This window comes from Narcine bancroftii, chromosome 2 (assembly GCF_036971445.1).
Source record: "Narcine bancroftii isolate sNarBan1 chromosome 2, sNarBan1.hap1, whole genome shotgun sequence".
In the NCBI taxonomy this organism is placed as follows: Eukaryota; Metazoa; Chordata; class Chondrichthyes; order Torpediniformes; family Narcinidae; genus Narcine; species Narcine bancroftii.
The window spans coordinates 18,086,404-18,105,923 of NC_091470.1; the positions used below are offsets into that span (position 1 = coordinate 18,086,404).

A 19,520-nucleotide genomic window follows, 5' to 3' on the forward strand; every position below is an offset into this window, starting at 1 on the left:
TAATCTGTCATCACTAGTCTGCACTCTATTCCTTAACTTTTGGTTACCTTCTCATGTTATCATTTGCACTTTGCTTTCATCCTTCTTTGGACCTGTTCCACCTTGAACCACATTAAAAGAGGCAGTGAAAACTGTTATCAGGCACTTGGTGGAACTTGTCCTCACAACGAACTACTTCGACTTTGACTCTGTCCCTGTTCCAATTGTACTTGGGTGCCAGTCTCTAACTCTTCTTTCAATAACTACTCCTGTACCCATGCAGAACTCAACAATTTTATTAAATTCGCCCTGCCCTAAAATGCATCTCAGAAGTCAAAATATCACTGACATCTATTACAAACCAAATGACCTCAGAGCTACCTTGATTATATCTCTCCCCATCCAGTCCCTTGTAAGGATGCAATCCCGTTTTTCCAATTCATCCACCTTTGCTGCATCTGTGCCCAGTATGAAGCCTTCCACTTGAGAAAATACAAATTGTCCTTTTTATTCAATAAATGTGGATTCTCAGTTATTCATAAAGCCTGCACTTGTACCTCCTCCCCCACACCCTAAACCCCCCCCCCCCCCAACCCAGGCAGATCGAAAACAATTCTCTCTTCTCACTTTCTACCAAAACTGTCTTCACATCCATCACATTATCCTCTAACATTTCACCAACTTTAGCACAATCTCACCACTAACCACGTCTACCCCTCTCCCCTCTGCAGGACGTCACTCCAAGACTCAACAGTCTGCTCTTCCAACACCCCACCAAACCTTTCACCTCCTTAAGCATATCCCACAGAAACCACAGAAAGTGCAAGATATGCCACATCTCCTCCTTCATCTCCATCCAAGACCACAAACAGACCTTCGATGTGAGAAAGAGTTTTACATGCACATCATCAACCTAATCTACTGCATTCAGTGTACCACATGTGGCCTCTTCTACATCAGTGAGACCAAGTACAGATTGGATGAATGCTTCATCAAACACCAAAGCTCTGTATGTGTCTAAATTTGAGCTTCCTATGGCCAACCATTTCAACTCCCCAAACCATTCCTACACTGTCATGCCTGTCGTCAGCCTCATTCATTATCAGGACAAGACTCAACATAAACTTGAGGAATAACACATCCTATTTTTCCTGGAGAGCCTTAAAGCAAGATTTTTTTTTGTCCAACTTTAGGTAACACCACTTCATCTGTTCTCTTCTTTACCTACTCCTGTATTTATCTTTTTATATAAAATTTAAATTTATATATACATGGCACCAACAGGCTCTTCCAGTCCACGAGCCTGTTCTACTCAATTACATCCAATTAACCCACAACCGCATATGTTTTGAAGGGTAGAAGAAAAGAGGAGCACCCAGAGGAAACCCATGCAGACATGGGGAAAATGGACAAACTCCTTACAAACAGTGCTAGATTCAAACTTGGGTCGCTGTGCTATAACAGCATTGTGCTAATTGCTATACTAACCGTGCCGCTCCCCCCCACACTAACCATGCCATCCAAATGTTTCAAGTCAAGTTTATTGTCATCTGATTATACTAGTATAACTCAATGAAACAGTGTTCTCTGGTCCTTGCTGCAAAAAATGCAGCCATGCAACCAGACAACACACATTCAGACAAACAATACATATTCAGGATGGGTATTTCATCTACACAAATAAATAAATAGATATTGTTTCATTAATATGAGAGTCTTGGATGGTTATTGTGAGCAGTTTCTTTGGTCTTTCAGCGTTCTCACTCCCTGAGGGAAGATGTTCCTCAGCCTGGCTCTGATATTGCTGTATCTTCCCCGACGGGAGCAACTGAAAGATGTGTGCAGGATGAAAGGGGTCCTCAATGATTTTTCATGCCCTCTTCAGACAACGATCCCTGGTAGATCTCATCGATGGAGAGTGGAAGACTCCATTGATCCTCTCTGACACTCTTATGGTCTTGTGGAATGACCTCCGATCCATTTTTCTTCAGCAACTTGCACCACACTGTTTTGCAGCTGGCCATGACAATCTCATCAGAGCTCCTATAGAATTATGTTTTCTCCCTCCATCTGTCTCTCCATCTTTCATATCTTCTGTCCAATACTCTACAACCTCTCTCCTTCCCTCCCCCCCCCCCCCCCCCAACCGACTTCTTTCCCCTATTATAAAAGAATCAAGTTTCTGTAGCTTTTGTGCTTCTTTACCAGCTTGCTGCCTGGATTAGAGGGTATGAGCCATGGTGAGAAAACTTGGGTTCTTTTCTCTGAAGTATTGGAGGCTGAAGTGACACGATAGAAATTTATAAAATTTTGAGGTGTAGATAGGGCAGACAATCAGAATCTATTTTTTCCCGGGATAAAATTTCACATACTAGAGGATACATGTTTGAGGTGAATGATGGAAGGGATGGAAGGGAGGATATTTGTAGAGATGTAAGGCACCTTATTTTTACGCTTGTCGTGGGTGCCAGGAACATGCTGCCACAGGTGGTGGTGGAAGCAGATCTAAAAAAATAGCATTTAAGACTTCGAGATTGACACATAAATATGGAGAGAACAGAGGAATATGTATCATGTACAAGCATTTGGGCTTTCATTTAATTTAGGCAGTATACAGCAGAAACATGATGGGACTGTTCTGTATTGTGCGATGTAAGTAAATTCACAACTACATACACAACTCTAAACAGCTCCTCAAATGCCATACATGAGAAAAAGACTGAACACTTACAAATGTGTGCCTGTTTGCTTCACACCAGTAAATGCTCCTAGGGCACCAATTTATTTATAACATGAGTTGAAGATTTCAAGGGATTGTGACAAATGGTTTAAAGTATTCTTGCACCCTTCAACCAAGATCCAATAGTGAATTTCTCAGTGAGGCAATCATTCAAAGAAACGTAACTCAATTGTTTCATCATTTTAAACTGGTAATAGTATAAATTGCATGTTTCACACAGTTAAAAACTTTCTGTATTTTTATTAAGATGGATATACCCATTTAATTTTATATTGCCAGTCAATCTCCTATGAGGAGCCAAGATTAGGAGATATGGGTTCAGGGTAGGCCAATGTTAGATTTTTAACATGTTGTAAATGTTGTATAATGCCCAAGTGTTGAAGCAAAACAAAGGTAATGCATTTTCTGTGTGAAAGTATACATGGAGTTTTGCATTTGGCTTGATTGCTTAACCAAATAGAATATTTTACATCAAAAACTCTTAAGGAAACAAATGAAAAAGCTGTAAACATGATTCACCCCCAAAATCAGATATCTCTCAATGAATAAACAGTCTCTCAGTAAATAACAACAAACCTTTCAAGGTAATTGGAGATTAAAGAAGTGCTACAGACATTGCTAAACAAATAAATTGATGCCAGGTGCACTCATTGAAATGGGACATAACATACATTCTAGCCCTGGGAATCCAGTTAGAATCAACACTTCATTTGTGAATCTGCAGGATCAATTTACTGCATCCAGTGATCCTGATATGACCTTCTCTACAGCAAGGAGACTGGACGAAGACTAGGATTTCATTTTGCTGAGCAACTTTGCTCTGTCCACTGCAATAGCAAGGACCTTTCAGTGGCCAACCATTTTAATTCCACATACCGTAACCACACCAAAGTATGTATACATGGCTCATTGCACTGCCAAAACAAGGCTACCCACAAATTGGAGGACCACCTTTATATTCTGCCTGAACATTCTCCAACTGGATAGTATTAAAATAAACCTCCAATTTCCAGTTCTCAGCTTTTTTTCTTTTCTACCCATCCACCTGTATCTACCTATGATGTCAGTGTGTGCTTCTCCTCTGCGCCTTCCACCCTCTTCTTCTACTGCCTCTTCTTCCACCCCCCACCCCCCACCACCATTTTACTCAGACACTGCCTGTTTTTGCTTATACGTGACGAAGGACTCAGGCCTTTACTTCCTATGGATGTTTGTGTATTGCAAATATACACTTCAATTCATATATTTCCTTACAACGCACAAGGAGGCAATTCAGCCGATCAAGAGTGTGCCAGGTCACAAAGCAATTCCAATATCTGCTAATTTTTCCGGTAAGCTATTCGCTTGACTTCCCAACAACTCCCTCCAGATTTTACAAAACTATTGGCAATTTAAGTTACTGATTAATTTATCAACTCCTTTTTGAGACATCAAAGAAACCACTCTGTTTGTGGTCTTGGATGGAGATGAGGGAGGAGATGTGGCATATCTTGCACTTTCTGTGGTTTCTGTGGAATATGCTTAAGGAGGTGAAAGGTTTGGTGGGGTGTTGGAAGAGCAGACTGTAGTCTTGGAGTGATGTCCTGCAAAAGGCAGATAGGGGTGGAGAGGGGTAGATGTGGTTGGTGGTGAGATCGTGCTAAAGCACCTGGAAGAAACTCATTCAGTCATAGAGAGGACATACAAGCACAACACAGACAGCAGTGGAGGTCAGAATCAAACCTGGATCCCTGGCATTATGAGTAGCATCACCATTAACTGTACCACCGTGTCACCCACCATGTTACCCACTGCACAGCCACTTTGTATTGCTTCTGCTAATTCTCTGTCATTCTGTACTCCAGCAGCTGGCTCACCATTCCTTGTTTCCTGCAGCAGGATTATAAAACTACAAACCATAAAGTACTTATACAATCACAGCAAAGGCCATCAGTGTCATGCTCTAGTAAAAAAACACAAAAATGCTGGAGGAACTCAGCCAGTCTCACAGTGTCCATAGGAGGTAAAGATTTATTACCGATGTTTTGGATCTGAACGCTTCGTCAGGGTATGCTTGACAAAGGGACTCTGTGAAACTTACTGAGTTCCTCCAGCATTTTTTGTGATTTTACTATAATCACAGCATCTGCAGATTTCTTTTTCACCCATGTGACTCTATTTTTAAACCTTTTGTTTGCCTTTTTGAAAAGATTAGGGGCTAAACATCAATTCACACAAATCCAAATGGAGTCGAGCACTTTTGCCCACACTTTTGGATGTCTTGGAACCTTTTGAGAATATTTTCTCCTCATTTTACAGTGAAAAATCATTATCTTTGCTTTTTCACCCAACATGAAACTCTGAAGACCCATCAAAATTTGTGCAACATATGTGGAATTCATCCAAACTCAAAATGGGAGCTGTTTCTCTTTCCAGAGATGCTGCCTGACCTACTATTTCCAGCATTTTCTTATTTTAGGCTTTTAGCTTCTGCAGTTCTTTTATTTTGATCAAATGTAAATTTGTCTGCAGTGTGCGCTTTTGCCATAGAGATCAAGGTTATGAGCATTCCTTGCTACTGCTACCCATCGCTGCCAGGGATCACAGTTTGGTGCTCGTTGCTGCTTTTAGGAGATCAACTAAACTCTATACTCAAGGAGGGAAGACCTCATTTGATTTTCCTTCCACCTGCTACTTCCACCTAGGTCGACCATTCTGTTTGACACATTAATAGTTCTGTCATGGAGATAATGAAGAGTACAAAATTCCTTGGTGTGCATATTGTCAGCCACAAACGAGCCTGCAGCTGACGTGGACATTACCCCTCCATAAATCTTCGTCCGTGAAGCCAAGCCAAAGAAAGATTGTGTGAGATAGTAGCTGCAAAAAATCAGACCGTACAGAAAAGAACATCAAAACGGCTGAGAAGATCACTGGAGTCTCTCATATATTGACAATATTTGCTGGAACCATTGCTTCAGTAGGGCTCAAAGAATTATTGAAGAATTTCCTTCTTGCTCACAGTACATTTGATCCACTACCATCAAGAAGGAGGTCCAGGAGCATCAAAATTAGAATTGCCTGGCTGGGAAATAGCTTCTTCCCGCAGACTTTGAGATTGATAAAAAGTATCCTGTGACCGTGTAAACCATCACAAAATATTTATATTTATTTATTTTAAATGATGTCTTGGTGTATGAATATGTTATTATGTCCTGTGCAATGGTATATATGTTTTGTGCACAGTGGCCCGGAGAAAAGCTGCTTCATTGGGATGTATATTTACAATCAGATGATCCTAAACTTGAACTTGAACTAGATTAAAGTGAGTACAGAATTTGCCTGCATTGCAGCTTTATTCAAATACAAACATTCGAAGACTGCACTCTTGCATTTACAAAGATGTCATAGAGAATTACAGTACAAAAGCAAGCACTTTGGCCCAACAAGACCAAGGTAGCCATCAAGATTCTATTTAATCTAACATTCTACGCATCACCTAGAGTACAGAGAAAGATTGAAGAGGTTAGGACTTTATTCATTGGAACATAGATGGTTTAGAGGGGATTTGAAGGGAATAGATAGACTAGATACAAGTAGACTCTTCCCCCTGAGAGCAGGGGAGGTTGAAACAAGAGGACACAAGATGAGGGTAAGGGGGAAAAATTTTTAGGAGAAACATTAGAGGATGCTTCTTCTTCACTCAGAGAGTGGTGGCTGAATGGAATAATCTTCTGGAGGAAATAGTAGAGGCAGAGTCAATTCTTTCATTTAAGAGGAGGCTGGATATATACATGGATAAGAGGGGGATGAGAGGGTTATGGGCAGCAAATAGGCGGGGGGAGCTAGCAGAGTCGTTTGAGTGAACCGGTGTGGACTTGTAGGGCCGAAATGGCCTGTTTCCATGCCATAAAATGTTATATGTTATGTCTATGACTCTATACAAATTCTAATTTTAAAGTTAAATTTAGACATACAGCACAGTAACAGGTCCTTCTGGCCCACGAGCCCAATTGTACGTTTTGAAGGATGGGCAGAAACCAGAGCACCCGGAGGAAACCTATGCAGACACAGGGAAACGTACAAGCTTCTTACAGACAGAGCGGAATTCAAAACTTGGTCCCGATCGCTGGTGCTGTAACAGCATTGCGTTAATTGTTATCCTAACCGTTCCACCCTTACTCTACATTACTTCAATTTAATTCTTCCCACATTCTTATCAATTGTTCTAGATTCCACCATTCACCTATTCAAGTAACTATGGGCATTTCACCTCTGGGGTGTGGGAGAAAACTGGAGCGTCCAGAGGAGACTCATAGGGGCACAGGAATAATATGCAAACTCCACACATTCAGCCCAAAGGCTAGGATCGAACTCAGATCACTGGAAATGTAAGACAGAAGCTTTGCTGTCCATCCTGCCAAGAGTGCTTATTATAGATCTGGAAGATTTCCTTCCCCTTCACCCTCCACCACACACCAAATTGTGCGGTGCTTTGAAACTGACAATATCAATTGCAACTTTATGCAAGACCTCTCTGTGAGACATGCCTCAAGAAGGAAGCCAACATCACATAGGACCCCCAACACCCTGGAACATCCTCTTCTCACTGTTACTATCAGGCAGAAGGTAAAGAAACCTGAAGTCTAGCACTTCTAGGGTCAAGAACAGATTTTTATCCAACACCTATCAGGTTCCTGAACCTGACATCTACAATCCTAATCACTGCACTACTCCAGTTCAACCAAAACCTACCTGAGCATCTGTAACAACACTTTTTTTAAAACCTAACTCTAACTATGAGCATTAATCTATCCTTTTAGATTTTTGTTTTCACTTGGTAATTTCATTTATACTTATTGCTTGTTAGTGTATTTTGTATACCTGTTGCTGCAGCAACCAAGAATTTTATTGTATTCTATGTATACAGATAAATCCCTCTTTACAAATACTTGCTTTATAAAAATTTGCTTATACGAAGAAATCCTGTTCACTTTTACAAAGAAATTATGGGTTTTGTGGGGATATTTTTCTTCCATTGTATATAGTTATTGTTGACGACTGTATATATAGAGCTGGCCCGCCCACTGATGACTCATACCCTATGACTCTTCCCCCGTGGTCTTGGGCCATAAAGGTCGAGCCACCTCTCCCTTCCCGCCATTCCTGTACCTCCTGGATCTGGGCCAGCAAGGTTCCTCTGTTTATTAAAGGCTATCGTTCCCTCAGCTGAGTCTTGGTGGTTACTGATAGTGCCCTACAGGTTTATAATAGGTTTTCACTTTTACAAAAATTGCCTCCAATGGGTCTTTGCTTTATGAATTTTCGGTTTTCAAAAGGTTTCCCAAGAATGGTCAACCTTCATCAATTGGAGTATACCTGTTGTTAGGTCTGCTTTGTTCATGAATGAGTGAGTCAAACACCAGATTGAGTCGAAATCAAGGTTCTTTGTTCTTTATTGCCGGATTGTAACACTTGCAACTAACAGTGTTAGTTGGAGAAGGCGCATTCTGCCGTTATCAGCAAGTGGTGTTTTTTATATACCTTAGGATACGTACTTAGTAAATTATCATACCATGACATTGTCCAATGAATAAACTGTTGCTGTCCCTCTCTGCTAGCCTCCTGCACATCAATTTGTCATTCCCACTCTTATCTTGAGAGTACAAGGTCACAACTGCATCTTGTTACGGCCCAGCACTGGGTGACTCCCTCTACATTCCCAGCTCATGATGTTTTTACCTAACACTGTATAAACTTTCTTCATTGTCATCACCGGCACCACCTTAGGGCCACAAAGATGGGGCAAACATCGTTTGATGGGTCAAATCTTTTCCTTCTGTGCTGTAATGATTGTGCGATTTTGAAAAACTTATGGCACATAATTACATCTGAAGGTTTGTATCCAGTGTTCAAAGTTCTCACCTTTCATACAATTTGACCAGTCCAAGGTTGACTGGGAAATGCAACACTTTAAAAACAATGCAAAGCTATTTCTATCCCTCCATGACTAATGAAGCAGCCAATAATGCATCAGAAAGCAAATGCAACTAGCAAGAGCATGTTCTCTCCAAGATGTTGAGAATGTGTAGAGCAAGAGATGTGTTTAACTTGCACATTTCCTTACCCTCTCACAACAATAAAGTTTCCTTCCAAAATTGGTCAGTCATTTCTGCACTCACTCCTGATGGGTGCTGAATGATGATGCCACTCCAGGTATGCTGGTTGTGTGGGCCAGATTGGATGAACCAGCTGGCCTTTTCCTTGCCCGTCAATTTTATACCTATGCTGCAATTTTCTTCCTTTTTATTAAACATATTTCCCTGTTTTTCTGTTTATATCAAATTACTAAATGTCATTTCCTTTGCACTATGGTAATAAAACATTTTTGCGCATGAATTATGCATCCAGCGTTCAAGATATCAAAGAAAGCATTTTTATATAAAATTGGAAAGAAACAACCAGCAGTCCTTCTCGTTTTTCAGATCTAAAACATTTCAGTATTTGCCTGCAGGATTTTACATCCAGCTGGTTTTAAACACAAATTTGCTTCAGTTGAGAATGTGACAGCTTAATCTGGGTTGTGCAGTATGTTATAAACTGACAATACAATCTCTATATACATCAAATAGGTTGAGCAAGTTCCTAACCTGGTAGCACAAAATAAAAAGGTTTTGACATTGACATGCTCATGGGTTAAGAATAAAAGGAACTTTAATGCACATCATCTTCTCTCCAGATTTCTTACCACTTGACTATTCATCTCCTATATTTTCTATCATGGAAGAAACAATGAGATAGCCCTCTCTCCCCACCCCTGCACTTTCAAACCCCCTGCCCTCTGACTATTACCCACTGTAGCTCTTTCCATCCAATCAAAAGAGATGGCTTGTTTCCAGCTGGTGGAGCTGTAGAAGCCACCATATTAAACTGGCTACACTAAATAAGTAAATTATACTAATTGACCTGGAACTTGAGAATTATTGGAAGTCAAGCATTCAGCCTTTACATTTACAGAGAAACTATCACAACTGATCATATTCTGCAGATTCACATCCCTCTGTACAAGTACAGTATAGTCTTGCTTTATAACTCCGATATGGCACTGAAGTAATTCAGCATTCTCAAAGATATAGGACAAAATATTAAACTGAAACATCATCTGTTCTCTCAGATAAGAAACATGGGATTCCACCCCACCCCACCACCAGTCTCCTAAATTCCAATGGGTACAGGTGACAATTTCAAAGAGAGCAATGCAGTTAGACTATAAGACAGGGCAGAAATAGGCTATTCAGCCCATCAAGTCTGTCCAGCCATACAATCACTGATCCATTTTCCCTCTCAGCTCCACTGCCTGGCCTTCTCCCTGTAACCTTTGATGCCATGGCAAATCAAGAATCTATCAATCTCTCCCATAAATACTCAATGACACAACTGCCTGTGGCAACTCATTCCACAAATTCACTACCCTTTGACGAAAGAAATTCATCTTGTTCTAAGCAGACACACTTCAATCCTGAAGTTGTGCCCTCTAGTCCTAGACTTTCCCATTATGGGAAATATCCTTTCTACATTTACTCAACATTTGATATGGTTCAATGAGATTCCACCCCACCCCACCACCAGTCTCCTAAATTCCAATGGGTACAGGTGACAAGCTATCAAACATTCCTCATATGAAAAAGAAAAAAAATCAGAAAAAAAAATCACTGATAAAAATGGTGCTTTGTTAATTCAGGTGGACAAGTTGGGCTAATAAGCCTGCACTATGGTGAAATACTCTATACTCAAAATCTGTAATAAAAGGAAAATTATTTATTCCTTCATCCAACAAATGACCACTTTGTACCAGTTTTGGTATCAACAGACAAGAGGAATCACAAAATCAAAGAATTCCCACCTTCAGTTTAATGGGGAGACATGAAGAGGATTTATAATTAGTATTTTACAGAACTTTTTGCATTGGAGTAAAGAAACAATTGTATTTGCCTTTCACATTCCTTTCTGAATGTTTCAACATGATTTTCAGCCAATCCATTCCTTAGAAGTGCCATCAGGGTTACAAGGTTTGAAAAATATCAGTCAATTTGTGCACAGCAAGGTCCCTCTAACACACACATGTCAAACTCAGGCCCGCCGGCCAAATTTGGCCCGTGATATAATTATATTTGACCCGCAAGATCATATCAAATATGTATTAGAGCTGGCCCGCCGGCCGCCACGCCAGTGTAGCGCATGCACAGCTAATACTACAAATCCCAGAATGCTTTGCAAATGCGTTGGCACCGGCCCGTCAGCCCGCTAATCGCCCCCACCTCCTCTCTTTACTTTCATTAGTATCTGCGACCTGTCGCCTAACTCACATGTAATAAACCCCTTACGAAAAATAGCCAAACTAAAGACAGAAAACAGGACCTTTCAAGACAAGTAGGAGGCAGACTATATGTTCATCATTTTAAAAGACAAACCTGTTTGTCATTGAAGCAAGTTATTATTTTTTTGACTTGTTGGCTTGTGAAAAAAAATACATTTAAAAGGAGCTTAAAGGCTATAGAGAAATATTATTTATTGAATATTTTATTTCTCATTTGTTAATGTTTCTCTGGAAAGAGTTTAACCAAAACTATTATGAAACATTTATTTTAATAAGAAAAAGTTTAACATTACATATGTTGAAAGAAGAGAAAACATGCAGATGTTGTTGAAAATTTTCAATAAATATTTAGTTTGGCCCACGACTTAGTCCAAGTTTTTAATTCTGGCCCTCTGTGAATTTGAGTTTGACACCCCTGCTCTAACAGAAACATGATAGTAATCAGGTTTTTTTTTTGAACTTTTGATGGAGGAGAAAAGAATGATCAGAAGGTGAGAGCAGACATAGGACCACTAGAAAATGACAATGGAGAAATAATAATGGGATACAAGAAGATGTCAGAGGAACTAAATGAGTATTTTGCAAGTCTTCACTGAAGAAGACATTAGCAGTATGCCGGATGTTGAAGGGTATTAGGGAAGGGAAGTAAGTGCAATTGCTATTTTACTATTTCAAGGGAGAAGGGCTCAGAAAGCTGAATGGTCTAAGGGTACATAAGCTTCCTGGACCAGATGGATTGTGCCCTCAGGTTCCAAAGTAAGTAATGGTAGAAATTGTGGAGGGATTGTTAATGATCATTCAGGAATCAATAGATTTTGGGATGCTCCCAGAAACAGGTGAGTGTTGGGAAAGGGGCTTAGTTTCAGGAGAATTTAAAAGGTAAGCGGAGAGACAATTATTTGGAGTCTTGGCTACAGATAAAACCTGCAGCATTCAAAAAGAAGGGAAGCTCAAGCAGAGAAACCTGTGTAGGAGGGGGGATTTAGAGGCTTTGGCTCAAGAGGCTTCAGTGAGCAGAGGCTGAGGACATTCAACAGGTAAGGTCAGGTAAGATCTTTGCTGAGTAACAAAGAAAAGGCAGTGGAGGTGCTGCCTAGGGCAGTGAAATGCTCCGATTTCAGGATGTGGGAAATCTTGGAGAGCATAATTATACCTGATGACTTCATCACGCCAACAAACGTGCTCAACATTAGCAAAAAGGAGAGGAAGGAGAGGAAATAGTGGAAGCATAAATGTGGTCAGTTAGAGGGTATCTATTTCAATACAAGGAATATTAGGAATAAAGGATATGAATTTAGAGCATGGATCAATGCATGTAATGACTATGTTGTGGCCATCCCAGAGACTTGGCTGATGCAAGGACAGGACTGGCTGGTGCAAGTACCAGGATTTAGATGTTATGAAAAGGCATAGGATGGGAGGTACCCGCCTGTTTCAAACAGGCCTCAATCATACCGGTGACCAAGAAGAGTATGGTAACCTGCCTAAATGACTATCAATCAGAGGCACTCATATCAACAGTGATGAAGAGTTTTGAAAGGCTGGGGTTGAAGCATATTAGCTCCTGTCTGAGCGGTGACATGGATCCCTACCAATTCACCTTTCATAGTAACAAGTCTATGGAGGATACCATCTCACTGGCTCTACACAAAGCCCTGAAACATGTGGACACCAAAAATGCATACATCAGGATGCTCTTTATCGACTGCAGTTCGACATTTCAAACCATCATCTTCTCAGAATTGATCAGCAAACTATATGATCTCAACACCCTACTGTGTAATCGGATGCTTTATTTCCTCACCTCCAGACCACAATCAGTGAGGATCTCCATCAGTACCGGAACACCTTTCTGTGTGGCTCGGTACAATAATAACACCATCTACAAATTCGCTGACAATACAACAGTAGTGTGTTGTATAAAAGGGGTAATGAGTCAGCACACAAGAGGGAGATTGAAAACTTGGCTGAATGGTGCATCAACAACAATCTCCCACTCAATGTCACCAAAACTTAGGAGATAATTGTTGACTTCAGGAAAGGAAAACCAGAGGTCTACGATTCAGTGATCATTGGGGGATCAGACATGGAGAGGGTGAGCAAATTTAAGTTCTTGGGAGTCACTATCTCAGAGGATCTATCCTGGACCCAACACACTAATGATTTTATAAAGAAAGCACATCGGCACCTCTACTTCCTCAGAAGTTTGCGAAGGTCTGGTATGATATCAAATACCCTGGCAAATTTCTACAGATGTGTAGCGGAAAATGGCTGACCGGCTGCATCACTGTCTGGTATGGGAACATCAATATCTCTCAGCATAAAGCCCTGCAAAGGGCAATGGACACAGCCCAGAACATCACAGGCAAACCCCCCCCCCCCCGCCATACGGGAACGCTGCCATCGGAGACCAGCAGCTATCATCAAGGATCCACAGCACCCAGCACGCGCTCTTTTCTCACTGCCCACAATCAGGAAAGAGGTATCAGTGCCACAAGACTCGGACCACCAGGTTCAGGAAGAGCTGCTCCCCCTCCACCATCAGACTCCTCAACAACAAACTCAATCAGGGACTCATTGAAGGGCTCCTACTTTTGCACTTTATTGATTTTTTCCCTCACTGTATTGCAGTTTGTTTACATTTGTTATCTGTTTACAGTTTTTATTTGTTTACATGTTTACACTGAGTGCAGTTTATTTTTTGCCCCACAAAAGAATCTCAGGGTTGTATGTGATGTCATGTATGTATTGACTAACTGCAAAAGGGACAGATGGAGCAGAATTTGTCAGGTGTCTGCAAGAAAAATTCCTGACTCAGTATATGGACTAGCCATGAGAGGAGAGGTCATACTCGATCTAGTACTGGGTGTAGGGGCCATAGGAGTGTACTTACCTTTGTTAGGCAGCTTCTGGGGTCCATAGGCTGGGTGTGGCCATGTTGCTTCCTGCGCACGTGTGAGAGGTTTCATTTGGCGCAAGCTTGGGAGTTGGGGTATGATTCTTCATAGTTTATTAGTCTACGGACTAACAAGAGGGTGAGTGAGACTCAAATATTTTTACACATAGAATTTTACTATGGATGTTAACTTATTTATAGATCATTTCACATATAATGTTAAAGAAGAACATTACAAAAGTCATTATTATTATTGGAACACTAAGTTATTAGAGATTGCTAAAAGTCTATTGTGTGTTAATAAATAAACCATTTCATGGTGAATTAATGTTACAAACATGAGCTTTTCCCCAGCCTCCAAGTGGATTTTATGGAGAGTAGTCACTACATTTTAGTTAACAAAAAATATAGTTGGAACAGAAAATAGAAAAAGAGAAGATATAAAATCATCCCTTTTTGGTTTGAAGCAGTAGTTCTCAACCTTATCCTTTCACCACTTTAAGTATTCCCTATGCCATAGGTGCTTTGCTCTGTGGATGGAAAGAAAAAGTTTGAAAACCACTATTTTAATCATCCCTAATGGACTCGTTATGTGCACGGTTTCAGAACTCCAAAGGAAATGGGCCAATGACAATTTTTCTCAAGCAAAATATTTCAGTAACAATCGGGTCTTGAGCAGTGATTCTCAGCCTTTCCTTCCCACTCACATCCCACCTGAAGCAATCCCTTACAAATCACAGGGCACTGATGTCATAGGGATCATTTAAAGTGTGTGAGTGGAAAGAAATAGGTTGAGAACCACTGGGTTGGAGTGATACTAAATACAATATGGTGGCTAAGAGCAGGCTGCTGAAAATAAACCACATTTATTGGTCTAAATATCAGCCAGAGAGGGGTCCAGAGCTTCTAATCCTAGAGCCACTTCCTGAGAATCAGCATATTATTGACAGATGCTGTGGTGGAAACTTGATTGTTGACCACAGCAAATCACAGCCATCAAAAATGGTAGGCTAATGGCTTGTGTTGTGCATGCTTGGTGCTTGATCTCGATGGACATTGATAGCGAAGTGTAAGATGGTCGCCGCTCCCGACCACCATTGCTGATGAGGATCAATATATTGAAGATATGTGGGTGGCAGATCTCAAAGCAGAACTGAAGTGAAGGAATCTAGATACAAGTGGTGTCAAAACCATTCTCATTGCGAGACTGAAGCTGGCAATAGAAGAAGAGGCAGCTGTGGCTGATGGGAGTGAAGACTTCATAAAACTACTGCAGAAGATATCGACAGAATGCGAAGACAGCAATTTGGAAATGAGGGAAGGCATGTAACAAAATGGAAGTGAAGAGAATGTGCAATTCAAACCAGGGAAAGAGTCAAATATTGAGGCAACATCTGACATGCAGGAAGTAATACAACCATGTGATAGTAGGTCAAATGTTGGAAGCAGAAGAAGCAAATGAACCTGTAGAGTTTCTTGGATAATATTTGCACATTTAAAGGCTCAGGCTGAAGTGGCTGCTCTTATTACACAACAAAAATTGCTTAAGGATAAATATACCTTAGAAGAACAAGAAGAGCAGGAGGAGAAGTTAAGGAAGAAAGGGGAGTGGTTAAGGAGGTAAGAGGAACGGCTAAGGAAGGAGAAGGAGACAGCTGGATCTGGATGCAAACATTGCTGCTAATAAGGGCCAAGGCGAGGGAACTATGAGGCTCAGAAGTAACTGGTGTTCAGAGTAACTGATCTGAAGTGTTTGATGATGTGCAGTCATAACTTGAGAAAGGACAACAGGAAAATAAAACATTTAAAGTTAAGGCAGTTCCTTCTGTTCCACAGTTACAAGACATGTGTACACATGGACAGGTTCTCCCAAGGCACATTGTTGCCAATCCACAAGCATCAGTGGTAACAACCACAGACAGAGCTGTGGCTCAGTTCTAGTCTATCGCCGCAGCTCCCTTGACATTCCAGTCAGAAATATGTTTGTACATGTACATGTGACATCTCCAGCTACATTACCTGCTACAAGCAACGGTGAACAGAGCAATGTATTCTCAGTCATGGAAAAACAAAATGAAATCACTGCATTATTAATCTAGCTACAGTGTCTCTCTTCCACACCAAGAAGGAGAGTCAGGTTTTCAATGGTGACCCACTTCAATACCATGTGTGCATTAAATCCTTTAAACACAGTATTGAAAATAAGAACAAAAACCCCAGAGATTGTCTTTATTATCTGGAACAGTACACGGCCAAGCATAAATAGTGTCAGGTCCCTCATCTGAGTGCTCCTGGTACCATGAAACCCAATACGATCTGCTGCATGGTCAAGTGGTCAGCAACTAAACCGGCTTCCCTCCCAGGCTTGCTTGGTCTAGAGGATGGCTAGACACCCTGCAGGCTGAAAAACAAGACCTGTCAAAGGACAGATAAACCCTCTCATAGGGTCAACGGCCATCTTGCAAACACGTGCCGTGAAGCACGGAAAGGGCATCCCTTGCATCAAAGCTTTGTCTGGTAATTCACTGCAACAGAATTCTCCCAGCCATCTTGAACCTCACCACACCGCTAGATTCAGGAGGAAATGTCAAGAGGGTTGGTCTAGACCTGGCCAACCCCTACTCACCTAAATCCATTCATGTACATGCTGTTCCTTTTTGAGGAGTGGGGTATTCTCATATCAAGCCCCACAAACTGACTGAAAGGAACAATCATCATCCTATGGGATGGAGAGCCAGAAGGTGCGAGAGGATGGCAAAAGAAACTTGAAAGAAGTTGCTTACATATTGCCTCAGACAGAAGAAATATTGGATAATCACAAAAACAGGAGCAGAAAGATTTTAACTTTGTACTTTGAAAAAAATTGATTTTCAGAAAACTTGGAATGAATCACATTTAAAAGTGACAAAGAGAATAAGCCAAAAAGCAGTCAACACGAATGGAAATTTAATCGTAGATAGAATTTGCAAAGCCAGAGAGCGGAGAAAGGAAAGCTGCTTGAAGAAATGAATGTAGTTATTGAGGAAAGGGATTCAGCCTTATCAAGATGTAAACAATTGGAGGAGATTATTTATCTTTTGAAAGTGAACAAGTCATTGTTCACAAGACAGCAGACTACAGTAAACAATCAAGAATGTACCGTGAAGGCACAGCTAATAATGATGCAGAAGGAAAGGGATACTGCATTTCTGCTATGTAAGAAACAAGATGAAAACATTTAGACACCGAGTTTACTACAGAAGGGCTGAAAGCAGAAGTTCCAATGCATCACATGATCCTTTCACTTGTAAGGAGCCCAGAGGACCCCCAAAGCAGCAATTGATATTCACCAAGACAAATGGTTACTTAAACAAAAGTTGCTCTTAAATATCTTTAAACATGAAAACAGAATCACAATTTAACTTATCTCTATTGACTTAACTAACCTAACTTAACCCCCTTCTAATTCTAAGCGCACGTGTATGTAATGTGTGTGTAAATTCAGAAAAGTTTTTTGATTCACAGCCCAATCTCACTTCTCGTTCCTCCAAGTTCACTGGTTGCAGGCAATTCTTATACTGTGCACAGAATTTGATATTTATAAAGTTCACCAGGCTTTGGTGCTTGAAAGGTAAATGATTACCGCTCAGGAAGGTTCTGGTGAGTTTTCAGAGAGTGATTTGTTGTTCCAGGACACCCACAACTGATTCCTTTTTAATCAGCCACTTCAGTGTCTTGCTGACAAAACTTGCCTCCTCAGGGTTCTCTACATGATAATCTCTTTTTTTCAGGTCACCACAGAATGCCTTTTTGTTTCTCCTATTTCAAGTGAAAAATTAGACAGCCAGTCCTTTATTCTTGTATGAACCACAAGGGCTTTGACCAGGCAGAACTAAGCACTCACAACCCGTCTTCCAAATGGGAGTTTCCTTAAGCATGCCAGCTTGTCATGTTCCAGTCCCACCTACTGCTGCTGAACTGTTAACTGATTTTTCTCTCTCTCTCTCTCTCTCTCTCTCTCTCTCTCTGAGAGTAAGCCTGTTTGACTCTCTCTGCTTGCAAAACCACATGATCCTCCTGGAATAGTCAGTTCCCCTCCAGAGAGAATGTGGTTCTGACAAGTTCTTTCATTTGTTGCCTTTTTGTAAAAAAACAACACATTAGTGAAATCTCTTGGGCACTCTCCAAAGCTTCTGCAAAGGTTCTAGCATTAGCTCCAGTATTTTGAATAAGATCTCTTTTTAAAAAATACCCTCATGCCTCCCACCACCCTTACCTTCTTCCCTTCCCACCCCCCCCCCCACCCACCAACCCTCCCCTAAAGTATCAAAAAAAAGAAAGAAAAGAAAAAGCAGAAAGTTAGGAGAATGTCAAAAAGAAATATGTCTCCATTCAAATAATAATGGAACTGAGGGCTTTCAGAGAGTCCTTCAAATTTTCAAACCAACATATTGTAAATATGGGCTCCATTTTTTCCAAAAAATGATATTTATTACATAAATTATGTTATTTCTCAAGTGGAATACAAGAATTCAATTCAGCATGCCATCTCTCCATCCTAAGTCTATATTTGATTTCCAAGTAATGGCTATGCACTTCATAGAAACAGCTAAAGCTAATCATAAAAAATCATTTTGATCTATAGTTAATCTTAATTTAGGACTAACCACTTTAATATTGTCCAACAAAAATAACATTGGATCCCATGGGGGTTTTACCCCAAATATTTTCTCTAAAATATATTTTACCTCTAACCAAAAAGGTTCTACGACACTCCCAAGTAGAATGCAAAAATGAACTAACTTCAAGATCACATCTGAAACACAAATCTGATAATGCTGGGTTCAACTTTTTTAAATTTTTGAGGAGTTAAATAAAATTGATGCTGAAAATTATATTGAACCAGTCTATACCTAACATTAATAATTTTCATCATATTTTCCTTACATAATTGCATCCAATCATTTAAATCAACCTCCCGTCTTAATCTTTTTTTGTTACATAGAGAGTTGGGGGTGCCTGGAATGATAGGGGTATTGAAGAGATTCTTCGCCAGGCACATGGATGAAATAAAAAGAGAAGTTTATGAGGTAGGAGAGTTTAGTTTTTTGTAAGTTTATATGGGTCAGCACAACTTCATGGGGCCTGAACTGCTCTGTGATGTTCTATGTCCTTTGTTCTGAGAATCATAGAACACTTCAGGACAGAAACAGACCCTTTGGCCCATTGGGTCCATGTTCAACTATTTTCTGCCTAGTCCCATTGACCTACACCCACTCCATAGCTCCCCCTATCATCACTTCAAATTTATCAGGATTCAATTCCATCTGTGCATTCTACCTACTTGTCAATATTATCTTGCAACCTGAGGTTATACATCACATGATCAACGACATCACCAGTTTTCATGTCATCCATTAACTTACTCATTATACTTCCTAAATCTCTAATGCATCAAATGGTCCCAGCACTGATTCTGTGGTACTCCACACGACGAAGGCTGTTAATTACAAAAGCAATCCTTCTCCATTATCCTCTTCCTTCTATTATCAAGCCGGTTTTGTATCCAG

At 40.5% G+C, this 19,520-nt stretch overlaps 1 protein-coding gene across 22 annotated transcripts in view; it reads right to left on the reverse strand.

Annotated features, from left to right (window-relative positions):
• The window catches only part of LOC138753237 (neurexin-3-like), a 2,173,925-nt gene that overhangs the window by 1,636,886 nt on the left and 517,519 nt on the right, over positions 1–19,520 (reverse strand). The window contains exon 2 of one of the 22 annotated variants that reach the window (XM_069916006.1): positions 13,969–14,099. The exons of the other annotated variants lie outside the window; for them this stretch is intronic. Coding sequence (XP_069772107.1) covers positions 13,969–14,044 — 76 coding nt within the window. The 5' untranslated portion in view covers positions 14,045–14,099. The remainder of the gene's footprint in view (positions 1–13,968; positions 14,100–19,520) is intronic. 22 annotated transcript variants of the gene reach the window in all.